We start from the raw sequence: 24,247 nt of genomic DNA on the forward strand, positions 1-24,247 counted from the left end.
GGGGTTTGGCTAGCTAAGTGGGGTTTGTCTGTCTTCAGGGAGTTATGGAGAAGAGGGGGAGGCCGCTCCACCGATTGGGGTTTACCTGACTTCCGCGAACCCTGGAGAAAAGGAGGGGGTAGACCACAACCCCCATTGAGGCGTGACCCCTTTGAGCCGTGGCGGAAAGGCGGCGGGGTCATGTCATGGGTAATGAGGGATTCATTCCCTCACTCCCCTTCCAATGAGCCAAAGAAGCAGGCCATATTGGGATGTAAGAAATTTTGATTGAAAATTGTTCCGAAAGTAATTGCAAATTGAGAGATGACAGAAGGCATAAGAGTGGCACGAGTGGATTTGGGTGATTATTCGAAAAAAGCGGTGGCGAAAAAAGCATTACAGGCAGAATGTTAAACACACCTGAAACAAGTGGATGACAAAGAGTGGCTTGTTTGAGGAAAGACTGAAATTTCTGGTTCGAACCATGCAGAGGTTCCATGGGCTGGTGAAGAGATTTTGATGTCTTGTTTAAATTGTTGGAAATAAACGATTAGGGCAGTATGGAGGAGGCCAGCGGGACAAATTGGTTGGGGTTTGATGAAAAAGTGTACCAGTTAAATTTGATGACCAAGTGGGATCCGAGGGACTGGTGTGTTTTTGTTTTCACATAAAAGTGAAAGGTGTTGGATGGTGTTGTGGACTGGGTGTGTGGCACTGTGGAATGAATGACTAGAGTGTTTGGGGTGAATGGCATGATTGTGCAAATGAGGAGAGTGAGTGCGAACAACGTACCCTGTCGGTAGGTGTCTCCTAACCAAGTTACTGTGGGTTCGGGGGACTTAGAGGATTTGACATGGATTCTGGCTGCTGTTCCATTGTGCAGGCGGACTGCTAGGGGTAGGTGCAGGCCAAGGAATGGGGGTACTGGCTGGGAGTGTGACATGGCATTGGAAGTTGGGGTGTCGGGAAATAGGGCACCAGGGCTTTGGGGATTCCTGGCAGGTGAAGGTTGTCAGAGGTGCCAGGAGAGCACAGTGGGGTTTCGTGCCAGGAGAGCACGGTAGGTTTAGTGCCAGGAGAGCACGGTAGGTTTAGTGCCAGGAGAGCACAGTGGGGTTTAGTGCCAGGAGAACGCTGTAGTTTAGTGCCAGGGGAGCACGGTAGGTTTTAGTGCCAGGAGAGCACAGTGTGGGTGCAAGGAGAGCACAGTGGGGTTTCGTGCCAGGAGTGCACGGTAGGTTTAGTGCCAGGAGAGCACGGTAGGTTTAGTGCCAGGAGAGCACGGTAGGTTTAGTGCCAGGAGAGCACGGTAGGTTTAGTGCCAGGAGAGCACAGTGGGGTTTAGTGCCAGGAGAACGCTGTAGTTTAGTGCCAGGGGAGTACGGTAGGTTTTAGTGCCAGGAGAGCACAGTGTGGGTGCAAGGAGAGCACAGTGGGGTTTCGTGCCAGGAGTGCACGGTAGGTTTAGTGCCAGGAGAGCACGGTAGGTTTAGTGCCAGGAGAGCACGGTAGGTTTAGTGCCAGGAGAGCACGGTAGGTTTAGTGCCAGGAGAGCACAGTGGGGTTTAGTGCCAGGAGAACGCTGTAGTTTAGTGCCAGGGGAGTACGGTAGGTTTTAGTGCCAGGAGAGCACAGTGTGGGTGCAAGGAGAGCACAGTGGGGTTTCGTGCCAGGAGTGCACGGTAGGTTTAGTGCCAGGAGAGCACGGTAGGTTTAGTGCCAGGAGAGCACGGTAGGTTTAGTGCCAGGAGAGCACGGTAGGTTTAGTGCCAGGAGAGCACAGTGGGGTTTAGTGCCAGGAGAACGCTGTAGTTTAGTGCCAGGGGAGTACGGTAGGTTTTAGTGCCAGGAGAGCACAGTGTGGGTGCAAGGAGAGCACAGTATGGGAGCTAGAGAGCCACCCCTTAGTTAGGAGCGCCAGAAGCACGTTCAAGTGAACCTGGGATGAGTTCACCTGATTTGTTGATATTTTCTTTCCTCGTCACATAAATATTGTTGCGAATCTGGAAGCCATGAGCACACGATCATTTGGGTTCCTATAGATTAGTTATCTCGGTAAGTACGTGTTTTATAGATAGTCCTTTCCCTAGTCTAATGGGTCATTGAATGTCCTGCGCTGTGAAGTTATTTTAATAGTCAGGGTTTTATTTTAGTTTGTTTTTGCACCACCGACATCACCGCCGACCCCACCGCATCGCCCTCGCCTTCATTCGCTTCCTCCACCTGGCCAATCGCAGGGTTTGCCGCCCGTTTTGGCGAATGAGAGGAATGACGAGGCGCATGCGCAGAAGGTCGCCTGGTGTGGAGAAGGCGGAGCTCGGGGAGGGGCCACGCGGCGGCCCTTGACCAATCGGCGTGCAGCGGGTGGGAGCGCCCCGCCAACCACGCGCCTGTCCAATGGGAAGGCGAGTGAGAAAGAGAGGTGCGGTCGGAGGCACGGGAGGAGTTTGAGTGAAGAAGCAGCGGAGAAACTACAACTATATAAACACAGTCGATGTGTGCTTATGATTAATCACGATGAGCTCCAGGCGATACTTATCCCTGCATTTAATCCATCCAGTACAAGATCCCTTTTGAACCTAAATCGCTGAAAAAATAAAGGAAACTCGAGGGAAGTCGATGGAAAATCGCCATCGCAAATCGCCCACGCTTCCCCTCCGAGAGCAAAGTTGAAAGATGTCAAAAGGTTCCATCAGGAATGACCCAATAATATCAAATTTTGATTGAAATTTTTTTCCCCATTGTCACCTCTGTGACTGTAAGTTCCCATCCCAAGGCACGAACCGGGGAACAAATGCCCCAACAATTGATACATACTCCATGCTTCCCCCCCCCCCCGATGTTGACGACATACACAAAGCTTCATTGATACATGTTAAAAATTTGCATTTGTTGGTTGTTGACCGCAGGGGTACATGGCAAAAAATGATACCACTCTCACATCTTGCCATGTGGTGATCACAACGAACGGGTTTGGTAAATTTCTGCCCATCCGTTTAGGAGGAGATAGTGTGACGGACGGACAGACAGACAGAGAAGATTACAACACCCGCCTGTTTTATTAAAAAAGCTTCGGGATAATAAAGGAATTAAATGTTAATCAAAGCTCTTTCCTGAAATATAAAAGGAGACGAGGACTGTATGTTTGTCGGACACCGCCGCTGATGACATATTTGTTGGAGATTTGTTTGAGTTTGAATGTCCCTTGTGTTCTGGGATTCGCAGAAGCGTTTCCTTCCCCCTGCAGCAATGGGTGTCACGATGCATGTTCCTCGTCCTTCCAACCTCAGGTGACACTTACGAACACGGTCTTAGTCTGGGCTCAAACTGCCAACAGCTTCGCTCGCTCGACATGTGGAGATCACCTGACCTGACCCATGTTTAAAGGTCAGGGACTATTCTAAACATTTATTACGGAAATAACTACACTCAAGGACCGACGTGTCGTGAGCGCACATTCAAAACAGTGGTTTCTCAAAACCCCAATATTAGGGTTTTGTATTTTCAATTAATTTTCTGAAATTTGTTGAATTTATTTTTCACATGGAAGTTTGTGGGTTACGATGTGTAAATTCCAGGCGAGAAGGCAACAAAAGGTGAACGTTGTGAAAGGGGGTTGTACACTTTCTATCGGCGCTGTGTCTTGGGCGACTCTTACTGTGAACTTTTCCACGCGAAGACGAATGAAATAACTCATCCTCGGGTAACCGACGTATCCGTGTTCGCACTTCCCTTGGGGTAGGTTTCCAAAACCACAACATTCATCTTACCTCCGCCACCGAAGGTGGATGGACGTTCTGTTTTCACCTCTGTCTATCTGTCTGTTGGGTCGCCGAAATCGGTGACCCTTATTGTGAGTAATTCTGTCTGTTTGTTTCGATGTTTGTTCGTTTGTCATCAGCATAATTGGTAATAAACGTGGGCGGATTTTGACCAAACTCGGGTGGTAGGTACATATTATGTCGACATAAGGGACATATATGTCGAACGGTCGATCCGTTCGAGGGTTGTATAAACACGTTTATTCAGCGCAACTAGCCTTCCCCCTTTTTCAAACTTTGAAGTAAAACATAATTCCGAATGAAAGACTCGACGGTGACACTCTGCGCTTTAGTTCGACTGCATTCGATTTAACAAAAAATAGGCTTTTACTGCGAAAATAAAAGGATAGATTATCTCACGGGCGGGATCTGGGTCGTCGCAGCACGCGCTTCACCGAGAAGAAAGGAAGATGGCGGATTATGCTCATCCAACGAACGGCAGTGCTGGTCTCGTCGCCCGGTACGTCGCTCACCTCGATTTCACTGAAGATTATCAGCTTGTAGACCAAGGGGATGTTGGTGGTGTCATGGCTCAAGGGGTCGGGTGCCCGTCCAGGGAAACATGGGTGGTGGTGGTGGTGGTGGCAGCTCCAGTGCTGTAGCCAGAGTCGGGCCTGCAGGAGATGGTGGTGGGCGCGGAGAATCTGGAGTCGACTGTGACGGAGCGAAAATCAACGCGAGTAGGGTAGAGGATGATGATGGGTGAGGTTGCTGAAGGAAATGTGAAAACTCGGATTCGGTTGGAAATGTTTAAATAAATAAAAAAAATTAAAAAACATTTGTATTATCTTCCTCGGGGAGGGGGGGGGCATGGGCTTGGTTAAAATCAGATCGAACGCACAACACCCCTTGACAAGACCCCCCCCCCTCTAACAGCACTCTGTACACAATAACCCATCAATGCTCAAACTGGCTAAAAAAAAGTCTTATGAACATCCCCATACCCCTCTATCTCCATAATTTCCAGGTAACTAATTCTAATTTAAACTTATCGACTTATCTTAACATTTAAGCCTGGTGTTGGCGCAGTGGTGAGGGCAGCGGCTTGGGATCCAAGAGGTCCTGAGTTCAAGCCCCGTTGGGCCACTGAATTAATACACCAGGGGGTTGACTCAGCCTGTCATCCTTCCGAGGTCGGCGAAGTGAGGACCAGTATACTGGGCCGGTGTATACCCTGGTTAAAATAGGGGTACCATATCCCTGTGTCGTAAGAGGCGACCAGGGTTGCGTCAGGAAGGGCATCCGGCGTAAAACATGTGCCAAATCACTATACGGATCATACGGATGATCCGCTGTGGCGACCCCTAACGGGAGCAGCCGAAAGAAGAAGAAGAAGAAGACTTATCTTAACATTTAAACTTGTGTTAACATTTCCAAGTTGGGGTTTTGGTCGTGATTTAGCCTTTTTAATCCTGAGGGGCAAGTTAGGAATCGATATGAGCCGTTTTTAGCTCGCCTGTTCTAATAACAGGCGTGGGCGCCAGCGTGATCGTCAGAGTGAGCGTGTGTGAAAATGTTAGTTTTTGGTGCAAGTTATTTTTTCCTTTCTCATGTTTTTATCGACCACACTATTTTTTATATGCCCGATATATATATATATATATATATATATATATATATATATATATATATATATATATATATATATAGATATATATATAGATATATATATATATATCTGGGCGTATTATGTGATACTGGTCGTCCGTCTGCCCATCTGTCTGTCTGTCCATCCGTCCGTCCATTCCTGTCCGCACTCTCCAAAGTTTTCAACTTTCACGTTTCATATTTGGTACGTACGTACAGACTGTGGAGACGGTGTGGCGCGACATACATTCGTCATCTAAAGTGGTTGCCATGGCAACCAGGATGCTGTTTTCCATCCGTTCCTGTCCGCACTCTAACTCCCAAAGTTTTCAACTTTCACGTTTCTTATTTGGTACATCGGTACAGACTGTGCAGACGGTGTGTCACGACATACTGTTGTGGTTGAGGAAATTCGCAAACCACCATTCAGGTCCCGTAGGTGAGATATCTCTGTAAGTACATGTGTAGTTAGCCCAAACCCATTGTTTAGAGGGAATAAATGTCATTCATTCGGGCTGCGACCCTTTAAGATAGCCGTTTTTCTGTTCTATCTTTATTTTGAGCCAACCACGTCTCAACCGCCATCACACATCAACCACCAACCGCAACGCCGCTTCACAACAACAACAACGCCAACAGCCACGACCTTTACCGTCACGGCTCGCTCCCGTAAACATCGCATCACCGCCATTCCAAGCGTCGCCATGGCCATCACCGCCACTTTAGGCGCTCCACCACCTTCGCCTCTCCTGCGGCCGTTCTCAGGCCGCTTGTGGGCGCCGAGCGTCAGGCTGTCCTGACCTCGTGCGGGACGCGCGCTGAGCCGCGGGTGCAAAAAGCGGCCTTTCCGAGGAAAAGTCGGATCAGGAATGATACACGCCCACTTCTGATCCGTCCTATCAGCAAGCGCGGGGCGATTTGGCCCCGCCTCCAGGCGCGTCGGAGTAGAATCGATATATGCCAATTCGAGGATCAGGGGAGGTTCACGCCCACTTTTCCTCCGTCCAATGGGCGAGCGTGGATCCGCCCCTGAGCTCATCCTGATCCGTAAACTTGCATATGGGTTCTCCTGCCGTACTATAAAGCACCGAGCGCGGGGCGAATTCATTCAGAGTTTTTGGGCTCGGGCGAGTTGGAGAGGTGTGGCGGCGGCGGAGTGTGGCAGCAGCAGTCAAGACGGGTCTGGAGGAGAGTCAGTCTGTCGGAGTCGGAGTCTGTCGGGGAGCTGCAGAGAGGTGAAGCCGGGAGCGCGGTCGAGGTCGCAGTGGAGTCGCTCGTCACGGGACCCAAGCAAGCCAGCTATCCTCTTTCCCCAGAGCATCAACAATTCCCCCCTTTCCCCCCCCGCGCTGAGATAGTGCGGAAAAGGGGCCCCGTTCCCACCCCATTCCAATCAGTGCCAACGAAACCCGCGGAGTCGGGGCACCGCCGCGACATTTGCGGCTCATCACAATACGGGTAGGCTCCACCCGGTCTCGCGCCCATAGGCCCCGTCTGCCCCCTTGTCGTTGAGGGTGGCCCTTTTCTTTTGCTTTTGAGTATATGTGTTGTCTGCGCCGTCTGTAAAGTAAAACTGTGGAAGTGTTGCCGTGTGCTCGCGTAGTCGGTAGTAGATCTGCATTGTTGTGTTTCTTTTGCAATTGCTTTTGGTGCATAATTGTTGTAATTGTATATGTGTGCTCTCCGTGTGACGCGGAATAAATGTGCATTATGTTGAACTGTTTTTCCCGTTTCGCTTCGTCTTTTCTTTTATTGAATCTCCATCTTACTTCACGTAAAGGGTTGGTAGTGGGCTAAATACGCCCGATAATTAATCGGAACCGTCGAGGTTGACGATAACACCGCTCGGTTATCCCGATAGTACGGAACGGGTCGCTTAAAGTGGCCCGAGTCCGGAGTCGACCTGCGGCGAGGTGCGATCGCCCGGTCTACCCTCCTTGTGGGTACTTAGGTAGGTCGAATTTGGCGAACAACTCTATCCCACGCGCGGGGCCGATTGGCACAATCGTGGTGAGGCCGAAAGGCCCACCCATGACTAGTTCCCGGCGTTAGTCCGAGAGGGTCACGACAGAATTGTCCGTCCGGTGGGCGACGTGCCGCGATTCGAGTTATGTGGCCGCTCGCACGCCGGCGGGCGCGAATTCGCAACAATACGTTCGTCATCTAAAGTGGTTGCCATGGCAACCAGGATGCTGTTTTCCATGCAGTAGCACAATTCTGGATATACCTTCTTGTTCGGGCATATATTGTGCTCACTTGTGCTCTTGTTATTGATTACAATATACAAATACATATATTGCTTTAAAATTATTTGGATCAGAGTTCACTGCAATGCTTTATAAAAAATATTAATTATTAGACTCGTCTTTTAAAAACGATTAATGTATAAACAGGCGAGCATTGGGTGGCTTTGACACCAACTCGAGTTAGCTCGCCTGTTCAAAGAACAGAGAGCGATAGCGATACACCCGGCGTGAGCATCAGCGTGAGCGTGAGCGTGAAACGTTCAAGTTTTTGGTGCGTTATTTTTTCCTTTCTAATGTTTTTATCTACCCCACTATTTTTTATACACCCTAGATATATATATATCGGGGCGTATTATGTGATACCGGTCGTCCGTCCGTCCGTCCGTCCGTTCCTGTCCGCACTAACTCCCAAAGTTTTTAACTTTCACGTTTCATATTTGGTACAAAGGTACAGACTGTGGAGATGGTGTGCCTCGACATACGTTCGTCATCTAAAGTGGTTGCCATGGCAACCAGGATGCCGTTTTCCATCATTTCCTGTCCGCACTCAAACTCCCAAAGTTTTCAACTTTCACGTTTCATATTTGGTACATAGGTACAGACTGTGGAGACGGTCGGTGTGTCGTGACATACGTTCGTCATCTAAAGCGGTTCTTTCCTTCGTCATCCGTTCCTGTCCGCACTCTAACTCCCAACACTACATATTACTTTTTCTTTTCGATGCATTTCTCATGGCAAGGCGAGTACCATAAAATTCGGACCATTGAGCACATCGTTATATAAGCCGCATCCCCTAAATTTTTTTTAAAAATCTGGAATTTAAACACACACAAGCCGCACTGGTTTATAAGGCGCAAATGTTGCACACAAAAAACAAGCTCAAAAACGTCCGAAAATTATCCACAAAAAGTGATCGATCTTGCTTCGAGTCTCATCTGAACAGTGGAAACACCCCAAGCATCCACTGTCGGTGTGTTAACCCAGTCTTCAAGTTCGTCTTCCAGTTCGGGCCATCGGCATTTCCTCCCTCAGAAAGCCTTTGTTGACTTTTTGCAGTGAGAAAGTTCACCCCTCTGTGAGTTTTGAATTCCTCGTGTGAACCTCTTGTTTACTGATTACAATATACAAATACATATATTGCTTTAAAATTATTTGGATCAGACTTCACTGCAATGCTTTATAAAAAAATATTATGAGACGAGTCTTTTAAAAACGGAAAACGAAAAATGTATAAACAGGCGAGCATCGGGTGGCTTTGACACCACTCTGGTTTCGTGTTTGCTATGTCTCGGGCAGAGTTCGAACCTCAGTGACCTCTCGAACTCGAACCAGACACACTCACCATTACACCACAGACTCGAGGAAAAACTATTGACTGACCCAGGAGGAGACCATTCGGCTGATTCAAGTCTCCTCGGCCCGTTACGTGTGTGCCATCGCTACATTCTCGAGAACTCGAGGCAATGATCCTATCCAAGATTTTTAATAAGCAAAATGATATTTGTCATCTTTTTTTTTTTGTTTCACAGCAAGATGTTTGTTGGTGGCCTCGGTTGGGAGACTTCTCATAAGGGTCTAAAAGACTACTTTTCCAAGTTTGGCGAGGTCGTGGACTGCACCATCAAATTCAACCCGGTCACCGGTCTTTCCAGAGGATTCGGCTTTATTTTGTTTCGCACGGCCTCGTCTGTTGATGAGGTGCATCATGGTGGGATGATAGAGATTTGAAAAGTGGAACCGGTTCGCTCTCGTACTCGAGAGATTGTGGGGCGTCCCGGTATCTCTGGTTAAACGTGATTATGAACTGTGGTTGTTTTTCGTGGCCGGGAAGTTACCGCACGTTGTTTTCCAACCGTCTTTTCTGATGCAGGTGCTGGCCCTTAAAGATCACCGACTGGACAGCAGAGTGATTGACCCCAAGCGTGTCAAAGTCATGAAGAAGGAGCCGGTAAAGATCTTTGTGGGTGGTGTCAACCCCAACACTGAAAAGGACAAGATTCGGGAATATTTCTCCACTTTTGGAGAGGTATAACGAGCAATTCTGCCTGGTCCCATCGGCCCTGATGCTCTTGTGGTCACTCGCTGGTGTCATCGCGTTGCCATCATGCTCGCACTTGTTCCATCAAATCTGTAATGTGATGTCTTTGGTTCACTTAATGGCTGCACCATCCCTTGCGAGCCCTCTTGTTTGGCCTTGAACTCGAAGGTCATCTCAGCAACACATCCCATGTTTTCCTCGGATGGCCTCGAGCTTTCCTTCCATTCATATTTATAATCTCTTCGCACAACTACCCGCCCACATCCTCTCCACATGTCCGAACCATCTCAACGTACCCCTATGCATAACCTCACTCATGCTTTCTCTACCAAACCGATCTATTAATTCTCCAAGTGGTTTCCTCTCCTTCACTGTCACATCACACATCCATCTCACCATTCTCATTTCTCTGGTTAAATGCTTGCTGGACAAAAATAATTAAACTTGCGGGTACCATGGAATTTGTGGGGTGGGGGGGGGCAGAGAGGGGAGAGGTAGTGTTGTGGAGTACCATCTCTCAACCATACCCACAGTTTTCTTCCCTACCTCCCAACTTGGTTCGAATCCAACCCTTTTTCTTTGTTTCCTGATTAATTCCCATACTTGGCCCCACTGCACCGTGATCAATTTGTTGCCTTTTTCCCTCTGCCACCGAAGGCGAAGGAGGTTGTTTTCACCCCTGTCTGTCTCTCTGTTTGTCTGTACAGGATATCTCTAAAAGTTGTGGGTGGATTCGGATGAAAGTTGGTGGACATGTTGGGGTGTGTGACGAGGACAAATTGATTCGATCCTGGTGAAGATCCGGATCCTGATCCGACGACTAGAATTTTTAAAGCGATTCTTCACCATTGAGAGATAGGGCTCCAAAACAACATATAGCACGATACCTCAAAAATATCTTCGGCCGGATATGTTCTTGCGGATCAGGCATTACGGGGTGGAGGTATGCGCTCCACCGAGTGCCCTTCTCGTTGCAATTGTTTTCTCATCCTATTGACCGAGATTTAATGTCGTCACTGGTGGAAGAAGGAAGGGTTTTCCTGGGATTCTTTGGAGTTTAGTTATTTCCTTTGAGTGCTTCGACAGAAAAGTTTGTCGATTGTCTGCTTTCTTTTCTTTTTTGCTTTTTGAGAGATTTCAGGTTGTCCTTGTGCATCTCCTTGTGCTATCATTATTATTATTATTTTTATAATCACCTTGCTTTTGCACCTTTTTCGTGCAGGTGGAAGCGATTGAACTTCCAGTGGATGGCAACTCAAGCAAACGCCGAAGCTTTTGCTTTGTGACCTTTCAGGATGAGGCGTCGGTGAGGCGGGCCATGGAGAGGATGCATCACGAGATTGGAGCGAGTCAGGTGAGGTTTGTTTTGAAATCGTACTCGGTTTTTTTTTATTTTTTATTTTTGGAACGGCATGGCGATTCGATGATTTGGAAAGTTTCAATTTTTAAAGTGATGTTGAGAGTTCATTTTTATCCACTTTGAGATATTTAAAAGTAGCAGAGTGCATTCCTTCCGTTTGTGCGGAAGTACCCTTTTAATTTTATCGGAGCCGGGGTACGTGCGCTGGAGGAAGGTTAAAGTACGTGCTCGTCAGCTTCCTTGGGCAGCCCCTTAAAGGTCCCCTGACATGCAAAACTTTCTGATTATTTATATTGTTGCGAATTCGCGCCCGCCGGCGTGCGAGCGGCCACGTAACTCGAATCGCGGCACGTCGCCCACCGGACGGACAATTCTGTCGTGACCCTCTCGGACTAACGCCGGGAACTAGTCACGGGTGGGCCTTTCGGCCTCACCACGATCGTGCCAATCGTCCCCCCGCGTGGGATAGGGTTGCTCGCCAAATTCGACCTCCCTAAGTACCCACACGGAGGGTAGACTGGGCGATCGCACCTCGCCGCGGATCAACTCCGGACACGGGCCACTTAAAGCGACCCGTTCCGTACTATCGGGATAACCGAGCGGTGTTATCGTCGACCTCGACGGTTCCGATTAATTATCGGGCGTATTAAGCCCACTACCAACCCTTTACGTGAAGTAAGATGGAGATTCAATTAAAGAAAAGACGAAGCGAAACGGGAAAAACAGTTCAACATGAGGCACATTTATTCCGCGGCACACGGAAAGCAAACATATACAATTACAACAATTATGCACCAAAAGCAATTGCAACAAAAGAAACACAACAATGCAGATCTACTACCGACTACGTGAGCACACGGCAACACTAACACAGTTTTACTTTACAGACGGCGCCGACAACACATATACTCAAAAGCAAAAGAAAAAGGGCCACCCTCAACGACAAGGGGACAGACGGGCCTGTGGGCCACGAGACCGGGTGGAGCCTACCCGTCTTGTGATGAGCCGCAAATGTGGCGGCGGTGCCCCGACTCCGCGCTCCTCCACGGGTTTCGTTGGCACTGCTTGGAATGGGGTAGGAACGGGGCCCCCTTTCCGCACTATCTCAGCGCGGGGGGGGGGGAAGGGGGGAGGTTGTTGATGCTCTGGGGAAAGAGGATAGCTGGCTTGCTTGGGTCCCGCGACGAGCGACTCCACTGCGACCTGGACCGCGCTCCCGGCTTCACCTCTCTGCAGCTCCCCGACAGACTCTGACTCCGACAGACTGACTCTCCTCCAGACCCGTCTTGACTGCTGCTGCCACACTCCGCCGCCGCCACACCTCTCCAACTCGCCCGAGCCCAAAAACTCTGAATGAATTCGCCCTGCGCTCGGTGCTTTATAGTACGGCAGGAGAACCCATATGCAAATTTACGGACGTTTGGAATGGCAGTGATGCGATGTTTGTGGGAGCGAGTTGTGAAGGTAAAGGTCGTTGCTGTTGGCGTTGTTGTTGTTGTGAAGCGGTGTTGCGGTTGGTGGTTGTTGTGTGATGGCGGTTGAGACGTGGTTGGTTCAAAATAAAGATAGAACAGAAAAACGGCTCTCTTAAAGGGACGCAGCCCGAATGAATCACATTTATTCCCACCAAACAACGGGTTTGGGGCTAACTACACATGTACTTACAGAGATATCTCACCTACGGGACCTGAATGGTGGTTTGCGAATTTCCTCAACCGCAACAATATATTAACTTGACCTTCCCAGTGAAGAAATCACCCATTTTTTTCTCAAAAATGGGATAATTAGAGCAATATTTCAAACATTTATTGTGCTTTTCACAACTTGCGATGCCCGCCTCTAAGAAAAGTTGACCAGCGAATCGAAGCGTTGACGTCACATACAGAAACTCGCACATACTGGATTGACTCGAGATCTCTCGAGTCTAGAGTCAAGACTGGTCCGATAAATCCGTCGTCCGTCCAACTCGTCCGATAAATCCGTCATCCGTCCGACTAGGCCGATAAATCTGACGTGCTGTGGCTTATATTTATTATTCTCTTTTTTTCATTGTTTTCTACTGGTGCTGCATGACGACAGTAGGAAAAAATTGAATAAAAATGAAACATAACGTCAGATTTATCGGACTACTCGAGACAATTGTGTCACAAGGTGTGTTCTGCACACAAGTTTTCATTGCATCGGGACAGCGAGATTGCTTCGTTTTATGCGCGGAGAGATACGGCCGATGACATGCGGCAACCTTGCTTGCGATTTATTCGCCGTGGAGAACCATGTCCGCTGTGTTGCGCTGGTCACGTCACCTCACTAAAATATTTCTGATATCAAGCAGTATGCAAGTCGAATTTACATTATTGAATTACGAATAGGATTTAGTCCAACCAGTTGTTATTGCCAAGTCTTCGTTCGATGTCCTCCCGATCATCATGAACGCCGGGAATTTCATCGCCAGTTTCCTCTGCTTGTCCTGCTTCGGGCTCGAACTGGTAAGGCCGTATTCCATTTCCAGCTGCCTGAACTTCACCTCCCGCGACTCTGTTATCCGACAATTCTCCATGTGATTCAGACCAAAATCCTTCATTTCTCTCACACTCACTGTTGTTACCAGACAAATCAAAGTCCATGTCATCCATTATTCAAAACCAAATGTTCGATTTTTTTAAAGCAGAAATGAACGAAGCGATTGAGTCGACCAAGCAAATGTGGAAACACACAGAAAGCCAATAGAATCACGTAGACCACCCACCAAAGTAATTTACGTGCAGCCTTTGTAATCCTGTAGTTTACGTCATGTGGGTTACGCCCCTTTCAGGAGAATTTTTAGGGGCGTTCCCGAAGAGGTTTGTTTTTCTAATTTTACATTTTACAGAATGAGTATTGTGAAAAAACAGTCAGATCTGAAATCACGTTGAAAAACTCCTGTAGGACATACATAAATGAAATTTCAGTACTTTTGCGTGTCAGGGGACTTTTAAGGCCAGTTTTGTGGTTGGAACCAGCAGTCGAGCTGGGTTTGGAGCATCTATGAAGGCCCAAGAAGTGTTAAATGTTCTATCTTTATTTCGAACCAACCACGTCTCAACCGCCATCACACAACCACCTTCACCACCACGCCAGCCATCGTCACCAAAGGCAACCACGCTCCAACCCTCAGACAACAACAACAACCTCAGGGCAGGTTGGGTGTGTGACCAGGACAAATTGATTCGATTTTGGTGAAGATCCGGGTCTGGATTTGAGAATTATTTATTTTTTAAAGGGATTCTTCACCATTGAAATATCGGGCCAAAAACGATATCGTACTGTAGATCATGATATTTCAAAAAATGTATTGGGCCTGATATGTTCTTGTGGATCAGGCGTTACGTGGCGGAGGTATGCACTCTACCGAGTGCCCTTCTAGTTTATATTGCAATTTGCAGATAGTATAGTAAACAGCCTATTTTAGGATGGTCGTTTAGGGATGGATGGATGGATGGATGGATGGATGGATGGATGGATGGATGGTTGATTGTATATTTTTATATTTATTTTGATGTCGGTCTTGTAAAAAGTTGGATGTGCTGTCTATGTTCGTTCTTCACCCTTGCATCCCCCCCCACCGCACCCCCACCCCAGAAAAAAACACCCTGGTGATGGGTATGCCCCATTATTATTCTCCCCCCTCCACCTCCACCTTCCCCCCTTTCCCCAAGTTAAATTGGTGAAGGTTGTGTTGGTATCTTCGAAGAGTAACCAAACTGTAGGATGAAATGAATGACGTGGAGATAAAGCACAGGCGTGATGGGTCAAATGACGTCTTCCTGTGTCCCGGTTCATTGTACTGCACTGTTTATTTTTGATTTGTGATGTCACTGTCCACATGATGGCAATATTGTTGCGGAAATGGGCCCTTAGTGGGTTATCAAATATAGGATCAGCCCAGATCCCCCCTTAAATGCTTGTTTAGCCAGGTTGTTCGGTAATTGGACGTTACATGCGTGTCGGGAGGTGTAGCAGGCTGTCCAGTGTTCATACAGTGGTGGTGTACTGAGAGGCGCCTTGCTTCTTTTTCCTTCCCCCCTTCCAACTCGCCTCGCCCAGCACTCTGAGAGTGTCGGTCGGCGAGAGGTGTCGGCAGCCGATTGGTGGAGAGCGGCTGTGGACTCGAGGGATGGACCAATCACGTATCCCCGGAGGCGTCCCAGAAAAGCGAGCCCCAAGAAGCAAGGGAGTAACTGCCTGAGTGTCGAGTCGCGATCTGCTGTATAAGGGACGGCTGTGTCTGTCTGCGATCTGCTTCGTGAAAAAGGCAAGAGGAACTGCATGAGGTCTGTTTGCCTTCTGCTGGATGAGAGGCTGGTGGTGTCAGTTGGCGATCTGCTTTGAGAGGGGCGGCTGTGTGAGTCTACGATCTGCTTCGTGGAAATAAAAAGGCCCGTCCCAAAAGGCAAGGGGAACGGCTTGTGTGCGTTGGCGATCAGCTTTGTGGAGAGTGGTTTTGGCCGGCTGTTCCTCCTCGGCCATGGAACAGCCTGCGGAGCCCAAGACCCCGATTTGGCCTTGCCTGGTGAACAGGCCAGGCCTGGATTTGTATACTGGACCTTGTGAGAATCCAGCTGGAACACACCATAGATCTTCCTCTCCTGTGCCGTCGACCTTACGGGTGCTGGACGCGCCGAGGCTGCATGCGCGAGCGGTGCCGGGAGAAGGAGTACTAGCACCATCAAGCCACGCGGCGTGCTCGAGCTTGGGCGCGCGAATCCGTTGACATCGGCTTCTCACGAGCCGCATTCGTTCCTTCGACACTTCCTCTCGTCCATGAGGCATCACCAAGTACACCGTGTCTTGTCTGCATGTTGTCTAAGGTTTATTTCGCTAGGGCTCCCTTCAAAACCCGCATCCGTAGCTCCCGAGTGAAGAGCGGTTTATAGATCAATTATAACATTGTCGTGAATGTTTTGCTTGTGTCGTGTTTCCTCGATGTGTCCCCAATAAATCTGGTTGATTCATATGAAAGTTGCCGCCTTGAGTTTATTCGTGCCGCGCTGAGGAACAGCGAACAGTGCCGCCTAAGGTTTATTTCGCGAGGGCTCCCTTCGAAACCCGCATCGGTAGCTCCCGAGTTAAGAGCGGGTTATAGATTAATTATAACATTGTCGTGAATGTTTTGCTTGTGTCGTGTTTCCCTGATGTGTCCCCAATAAATCTGGTTGATTCATATGAAAGTTGCCACCTTGACTTTATTTGTGCCACGCTGAGGAACAACCGCTCGATTTGAAAATAAAACCAAAATGGTTTCGGACTGACAGACTTCGCTCGGTCTCTGACAAACCGTCTGTAACCGGGGTCTATTTCCCAAACTGGCAAGGCACAGGTGTACTTTGGTATCGTGATCCGAGGCACGTTACCCGAGGCCTGTGCCGAACCAGCCGGCGTTATAACCCCTGAGACGGCGATGCTGTTAAGTGACGCTGAATCTTCAACATTTGGCTGTCAAGAGTAGGGTGCGATTCCCTCCACCGCCAATCCTTAACAATATTGCTGTTATGTTGGTGTTAAATGTGGGGTTTAATGGAGACCACCATGGCTGTTATGTGGTTTTTATTTTAAATTTTAAAGGCTGTTTTTTTTTTTTGTCTTTTTTTTCATTTACAGTGTGAAGTAAAACTGGCGTACCCCAAGGTAGTCTATCAGAACCAGACTTGGGGACGTGGGGGCGGGGGCGGTAGGGGCAGAGGCTCTGTTGCAACTCCTGGAGGAAATAATGGAGGTAAGAGTTTTTAATTATATTTGTTTGGAATTCCAAATATGTATCCATATATTAAGGTTTCCTCAATAATAAACGTTTTCAATGCGTGCAACTTCACATAGTTCATTTGCATGTTGTTGTTTTTTTGTTGGGGTGACGTCACTTCCCGTTGTTCTTGCATGCGGCTATGCAGGTCAAGACGTTTTTGTTTGTTTGTTAGTTTTGTGTATATTATTGAGATTTATCAGGGGTTGTGGGTTTTGTATATAAAGGTTGTAGTTGTTTCTAACAGTTTTAGGTGGTATTTTGTGTTCGTTTATTGAAACGAGCAGGGTGAGGCCTCGTGTTAAGTTTAGTGTTTGTCAGTTGGGGTCTTGGGAATATGGTGGGGAAAAAGGGCTATCAAGACCGAAGGAGAAAGGAAGAGGAGTTCGTAAGATGTGATAGATGCTCAATGTGGGCTGCATCAAGAATAGGGGAAGGTGAGGGTACTCACTGTTGTAGGAAGTGAGGAAATAACCCACATGAGGATAGATAATTTGATATTGGCAGTGGTGCGGCTACAGTCATAGCAATTGGAAGGACTGAGGTGTGGAGGTGGTTTGTGGTGGTGATGAGACTTAAATATGTGGATTCTTCATTCTGCAGGAAGGATTTATTCTCCCCGAGGACCGTTTTGAGATGGGACAGACAGACAGACAGCATTAGCCCTTTTTATATAACAAGGACAAATGTGTCCAAAAGCTGCGTCCTAAAGGTTTTGTCTTCACCAGAATAAGAACAACAAGAACAAGAAGAAAAAAGAAAAAACAACAACAACAACTTCCGATATTTCGTCACGTGCCTTGACGGAGCCAATAGCGAGACCAGTCATGGGCGATCGTCGTCGTTCATGACGAGAAAACAGTGTATTTACGAAATTACGATACATTAAATGGAATAATCTTTAAATAGTAACATGAACTTTTCGAAACTGCAAAGCAAATGTCCGAATATATTTAAAAGTTTATGATAGACGCTCTCAAAAGGCACCCTCAATGCGAGGATGTGTACAGGTGTTTAGTATTTAACGAGATCCGGATCATGTATGTAAAAGAGCCGTGTCCTTAAGGTTTTGTCTTCAGCACAAGAATAAGAAGAACAAGAAGAAGAAGAACAAGAAGATGAAGAACAACAGCAATGCGGAGCTCTCTTCGAGCCCCGTCTCGCTACGCGAAGCGCGGCTAGAAATTGTTGATGGAATTGAAGCATCGATACTAAATGGATGTTTTGCTGTGATTCACCAATTTTATAACCAAGTCATCCAAACTGTCATGAGTAACTTTGTCTTTCTGTGATCAACAACTCCATTTCCCTCCACAGCCACCTCACAGAGTTGGAATTCTGGTTATTACAACCAGGGGTACGGTAGCTATGGCAACTATGGCGGGAGCTGTGGTGGATCTGGAAGCTACCCCAGTAGCTATGCCTACTCGTGCTATGGCTACGGTGGATATGGAGGCTACGGAGAGGACAGCGGTATGTAATGCTCCGTTCGACATTTTATCACAGCCGTACAGAACAAAGCCGTTGTCATTTATTTATTTATTTTTGATTATTATTTTTTGAACGTTGTCGAACTCAAAGGGAGATGACGAAAGTCATAAAACGTGCCAATGCCGTGACAGTAACCACAGTATATTGACACTCGGTCACACTGTACCCGTGCCACCACTCCGTCAGCTTCCGGGTTCTATTTATTTTGCGTAAGATTTCATTCTCAACCGATGTCCATCGTTGTCGCGCAGTTGGACAGCCGGGCACTTACGGCAGAGGCCCACGGCGTGGTGCAGTCCATCAGAGCAACTACAGACCTTATTAAATCTTCCTCGGTTCTCCACTTCATTTTCGATGGTATGACCGATACAAAACCCTCAATGTACCGTTTTCTTACTTACTTTGTTCCGGACGTCGGTCGTTTTTTCTAACTTTTATGTCGTCTCGACGTGAAGTTGAAGTTCCTTTGAAAGTGGAAATCTCAGCTTTTGTACAAGTTTTGTTTTGCAACGGATCGTTATATTTAAAAGAGTTCTTCACTTTGGTAAGGTTAGTTTTGTGACAATTGCTGCAAATGCAAACAGTGACTGGTGCTCGTGTGTTTTTACGGTTAAAATGCTTTTTATCATGCCAAAACGAAGTTTTTGCAAGATAGTGTTACGGTTGAGGAAATTCGCAAACCACCATTCAGGTCCCGTACGTGAGATATCTCTGTAAGTACATGTGTAGTTAGCCCCAAACCCGTTGTTTGGAGGGAATAAATGTGACTCATTCGGGCTGCGACCCTTTAAGATAGCCGTTTTTCTGTTCTATCTTTATTTTGAACCAACCACGTCTCAACCGCCAGCACACAACAACCACCAACCACAACGCCGCTTCACAACAACAACAACAACGCCAACAGCCACGACCTTTACCTTCACAACTCGCTCCCGCAAACATCGCATGACCGCCATTCCAAACGTCACCATGGCCATGGACCACCACTTTAAACCCTCCACCACCTTCGCCTCTCCTTCTGCGGCCATTCCCGCACCGCTTGTGGGCACCGAGCGTCAGGCTGTCCTGGCCTCGTGCGGGACGCGCGCCGAGCCGCTGGTGCAAAGTGCGGCCTTTCCGAGGAGAATTCGGATCAGGAATGATACACGCCCACTTCTGATCCGTCCAATCGGCAAGCGCGGGGCGGTTTGGCCCCGCCTCCAGGCGCGTCGGAGTAGAATCGGGATATGCAAATTCGAGGATCAGGGGAGACTCACGCCCCTTTTTCTCCGTCCAATGGGCGAGCGTGGCTCCACCCCCGAGCTCGTTCTGATCCAGAAATTTGCATATGGGTTCTCCTGCCGGACTATAAAGCGCCGAGCGCGGGGCGAATTTAGTCAGTTGGAGAAGAGTCAAGGCGAGTTGGAGAAGAGTCAAGTCGGGTCTGGAGAGGAGAAGTCTGTCGGAGCTCGCAGTCTGTCGGGGTTCGGAGTCTGTCGGGGAGCTGCAGAGAGAGGAAGCCTGGAGCGCGGTCGAGGTGATTTGCTGCAGTCGGCTGAGGAGAATTGGGGAGGAAACCGAAGGGTTCGGGTCCGAGGCAAGGAAGACGGCGGTCGGCGACGAGCTCGCAGTGGAGTCGCTCGTCGCGGGACCCAAACAAGCCAGCTTTCCTCTTTCCCCAGAGCATCAACAATTCCCCGCTTTTTTCCCCCCCGCGCTGAGATAGTGCGAAAAGGGGGGGGGGGCCCGTTCCCACCCCACTCCAAGCAGTGCCAACGAAACCTGCGAAGGAGCGCGGAGTCGGGGCGCCGCCGCGCCGCCACATTTGCGGCTCATCACAAAGACACGGGTAGGATCCACCCGGTCTCACGGCCCACAGGCCCCGTCTGCCCCCTTGTCTTTGAGGGTGGCCCTTTTCTTTTGCTTTTGAGTAAATGTGTTGTCGGCGCCGTCTGTAAAGTAAAACTGTGTAAGTGTTGCCGTGTGCACGCGTAGTCGGTAGTAGATCTGCATTGTTGTGTTTCTTTTGTTACATCTGCTTTTGGTGCATAATTGTTGTAACTGTATATGTGTGCTCTCCATGTGCCGCGGAATAAATGTGCATTATGTTGAACTGTTTTTCCCGTTTCGCTTCGTCTTTTCTTTAATTGAATCTCCATCTTCCTTCACGTAAAGGGTTGGTAGTGGGCTTAATACGCCCGATAATTGTTTGTTTGTCTGTAATCACGTATAAAAAATTCTGCAGAGCACAATTATCATTGGAAATTTTTGTAACTTCGCATATCAGAGGCCTATAGAGGTCCCTTTCAGTGCTCAAAATTTTGAAGGTCAAGGTCAAAGGTCAAGGTCACTTTGTCGCAAATCAGGGGAGTCGACAAAACCCTTATTTTTGAGTAATTTTGATCGGATCGTCTTCAAACTTCATTGGAATATAGTTCATGGTCTGGTGCTCAGCTGATTAATATTTGGTGGCGATTGGCCTTGACCTTTATATGTTTTTTTTTTGTTTTTTTTTGGTCTGTAATCACGTATAAATCACTCTGCAGAGCACAGTTATCATTGGAAATTTTTGTAACTTCACATATCAGAGGCCTATAGAGGTCCCTTTCAGTGCATAAAATTTTGAAGGTCAAGGTCAAAGGTCAAGGTCACTTTGTCGCAAATCAGGGGAGTCGAGGAAACCCTTATTTGTTGAGTAATTTTGATCGGATCGTCTTCAAACTTCATGGGAATATAGTTCATGGTCTGGCGCTCAGTTGATTAATTTTTAGTGGCGATTGGCCTTGACCTTCATGGTTAGCGCCTGAGGTCAAACATATTTGACCCCAAGTTCAAATTTTCAAGTTTTAGGAAGCATATCGTGTAGCACCTCAAATTGAACACCTCGATGAGTGCTTTCCAGATATGTCAAGCTTGAGACATTATGACGTAATCTGGTGACGTTATGAGGCAAAAACATATTTTTCATGGTTACTCTGTAGAACGATTCTCATTGGAATCTCTCGTAGGCAGATATTCCTCAAGGAGTCGCTCCTGGTGGATAGCAGCTCTGTTCACCTCAGTGTGACCTTAAAGAAGTCACACGTGGTCACCTTTTGGCAAGATACGGGTCACCCTGCGGCCTAAAACATTGGTTTTTTATTTATATTTTTAATTCCCCCCCCCCCCAATCTTCAGATGAACCTTGTGAAAGAGAATTTGATGCAAAAAAACACCCAATGTTGCTAAAATTGCTCGAATAATGATTTAAATGAAAGGTGCTGCCCAGATTTGGGAGAAATTGAGTGTAGCATCCTGAGCATGTTCAAACGAATGGAGACCCCTCCCCAGGTGGTATCGCATCACAGCGACCATCTTTGACGTATCATGCAGCTGGGTTGATGCTTCCTTCCTTCTGCTTCTGTATTCAGGTGTGTACTCTAAAGTGGACTTTTAGAAACGTCGTCGTTCACTCGGAACCTGAGAAGGGCACTCTGTCTTGCTTTTTGCTTATGCCTGAAAAGGTGAAAGAGTATTCTTAACACGAAGACGTTTCAATGTCGTTGTTGAAGACCGAGGTGAGTGGCCTGTATTACATCCGTTATTGAGGGTTCTCAACTTTAACCTTGAGCTCAACGAGTTAGTGGGTCGGGGGAAAAAAATAAAATCGATCAATCATAGTTGATGAACCCTCCTGACTGATTTATGTTGTAAACCCACGCAGGCTGGTCTGAGTTGTGCAATCTTCGAATCCTGAACCTGTAGATTCTGCTGTGGATGTGAAAACGGTCCTGTGCTTTGCTTGGGTCTTACCGGATGTAAATGACAAAGCGAGGCAACCATTGGCGTAGCTCGAATTGTTTCCCTTGAATGTAAAATCAGGGAGTTAGTATCGAGTTAAACTCCTCTGTCGGAATGGGATTAAAAAACAAAAGAAGAAGAATAAGGCAAAACATTTATTATTTTAATTTATTTTCTTCCTCCCTCCAGTTTGAGGCCATTGATACTTTCTCTACGGTTCTGCGCATTAAGGGTTTTCAAATTGCGAAATGTAATGAAATGTCGTTGTTACCCAGATTAATGTCTCCCTTTCTGTTGTAATTCCCTTGTAGGCTTGTGGGTAACATCGTGCATTGCAAGCATTGAGATGTGCAAAACTTTGGGGAAAAAAAACAAAACAAACTCGCATCACATTGTGTTTGTTGCAGTGCGAAGCATTCATTGTATGAATTGATTTTAAAAGAATGAATTTTTTTTTTGCTCTCAATGCAATTGCTTTTTCCATAACCCTTAACTTAATGTTCTTCCGAGCTGTGGCCTGCATGAAGCTTTGTTGTGATAATCTTTGCAGGAAGGCATTGATGTGACTGTTGGAGGGATAAACTACCTGGATGAATGGATGTCTTTGTTGTGGAACCTCAACGCCCCCCCCCCCCCCCATTACAAGATCAATATATTTTGTTAACCACAGCACTTGCTGTACAATCATCTTGTATAACACAAACGATCTTAACTTGATTTACTTTCTTGTGCATCAACATTCTCAAGTAGGAGATTGTACACAAATCACACACAGGAGAGATGTGCGGTCAAGATTGTACTTTTTTGAATGGGAATGCAAGGAGTTGCGAAGTGGACAAAACATGTGCATGCACCATGTATGGGTTCAGCTGGGAACACCAAATGGGCCAACCCAGATCGTCTTCTTATGATTATTTTTGTCATGTAAACTTAAATTCTAATTGCTGTTTTAGCACTTGCCGTTTGTACAAGTGGACTTGATGGAGACTGTACGGCAACGTATATAAATTGCTGATTTGTAACAGCAGAAACAGCACAAAAAAATAACTAAAGGGGTCTGACCTCATGTATGTCCTTCATTTCCTTCACCCATCCTAACTTTTTGACCCTTCCCCAAGAGGGCAGCCTCGAGCCAAAGGTCGTGACCCAAAACGAGGTTACGGCCTGGGAAGCGGCTGCCAATCGAGCATGGGTCAGAGTGCGCAGCGGCGTATGAGTTTGACGACCACATGCTTACCACTTAACCTTCTCCCCTTGCTCAATGCTAATAATTAAGTCATTCATATTGACATTATTCATGTTAAGGTTGACTTCATCTAAAAGGGTGGGTTTTCTCATCAAGATTTGAGTTTGAGTCGTAATTGGTAACTCAGTGGAAAAAGGGCACATCCCCAACCTCACCCCATCCCTTCTAACAAAAATCCTCACTCGTTTACACTCGGTACGCCTTGCTTGGCTTCCCCACACGATGCATTGTCACAACACAATGCATTGCAACAGAAGACGAGTTGGTTGTCTGGTGCCCACGTCCTCAGGCCTCATCCTCCGAGATCGAGACACCCAGGCCCTCATCTGCAGGTACACTGGATAACATCGTCATTTGCCAGAGGGAAAACAGGTTAACGATGCTTAACTCGATGCTTGTTAACAGTTATTTATTTATTTTTTGTGGTGTAACTGCTAATGGTAATGACAATTTCTGAGTTCTCTCTGCAGGTTAAAGGTAAATGTTAAAGGGTGCGGAGAACTTGATAAGACGACAAAGTCCTCTTCTCTTGCCATGCCTCACTTCCCTTCCCTTCTTTCTTGCACTTTTTGTTCTCTTCCTGCTTTCCCCTCCACATTTTAAATTTTTTTTGGTGCACGTAAGTTTATTCTACCCTCCCTGCTTTCCATCCTCTGTCTCCCCGACTTTCCGTTTCCCCCTGTTTAGATAACCAGGTTTGGGAGGAAGACCTGCAGGAAGTGCCAAGAAGCGACATTGAGTGGGGAGTGAGAAAAGGGTGAATTTTGTCAACTTTCTGGTCATTCGCTCCCCTTTGCATTCCCTTCCACCACAACCTCCAGTTGTAGTCCTCAGCCTTGTTTCTGACTGTTCTTAGCGGTTTTGTTTGTTTTTTGTATTATGCAGTAGTTGCATTGATATATTTTTTGTCGTTTTCAGTTTTATCAATAAATGTACAAAAGAGA

The 24,247-nt window shown here is 47.3% G+C and overlaps 1 protein-coding gene across 4 annotated transcripts; it reads left to right on the top strand.

Moving 5' to 3' along the window:
* Positions 1 to 4,128: 4,128 nt before the first annotated feature.
* Positions 4,129 to 24,247, top strand: LOC147007784 (heterogeneous nuclear ribonucleoprotein D-like). 4 transcript variants are annotated; one of them, XM_085866425.1, is made up of 9 exons: positions 4,130 to 4,260; positions 4,357 to 4,502; positions 9,163 to 9,331; positions 9,504 to 9,659; positions 10,894 to 11,025; positions 16,669 to 16,783; positions 18,125 to 18,280; positions 18,550 to 18,655; positions 23,991 to 24,247. In XM_085866425.1, the coding sequence occupies exons 2-8, from the start codon at positions 4,363 to 4,365 to the stop codon at positions 18,621 to 18,623; spliced, it is 942 nt and encodes a 313-aa protein (XP_085722551.1). In that variant the 5' UTR covers positions 4,130 to 4,260; positions 4,357 to 4,362; the 3' UTR covers positions 18,624 to 18,655; positions 23,991 to 24,247. The 4 variants fall into 4 exon arrangements, with proteins under 4 accessions (XP_085722552.1, XP_085722551.1, XP_085722553.1 ...); XM_085866426.1 differs by lacking the exon at positions 16,669 to 16,783 and having other exon boundaries at positions 4,129 to 4,260; XM_085866427.1 differs by lacking the exon at positions 4,357 to 4,502 and having other exon boundaries at positions 4,144 to 4,260.

The sequence above is a fragment of the Eptatretus burgeri genome, chromosome 25 (assembly GCF_056783735.1).
Source record: "Eptatretus burgeri isolate ZD-2024b chromosome 25, Ebu_testis_v1, whole genome shotgun sequence".
In the NCBI taxonomy this organism is placed as follows: domain Eukaryota; kingdom Metazoa; phylum Chordata; class Myxini; order Myxiniformes; family Myxinidae; genus Eptatretus; species Eptatretus burgeri.

Excerpts from the sequence above, each read along its gene's own strand:
- LOC147007784 (XM_085866425.1), top strand. The coding sequence starts at position 4,363 with ATGGGTGGTGGTGGTGGTGGTGGCAGCTCCAGTGCTGTAGCCAGAGTC. Across the intron at positions 9,660-10,893 it reads ATTTCTCCACTTTTGGAGAG|GTGGAAGCGATTGAACTTCC; the intron begins GTATAACGAGCA and ends TTTTTCGTGCAG. Across the intron at positions 11,026-16,668 it reads ACGAGATTGGAGCGAGTCAG|TGTGAAGTAAAACTGGCGTA; the intron begins GTGAGGTTTGTT and ends TTTCATTTACAG.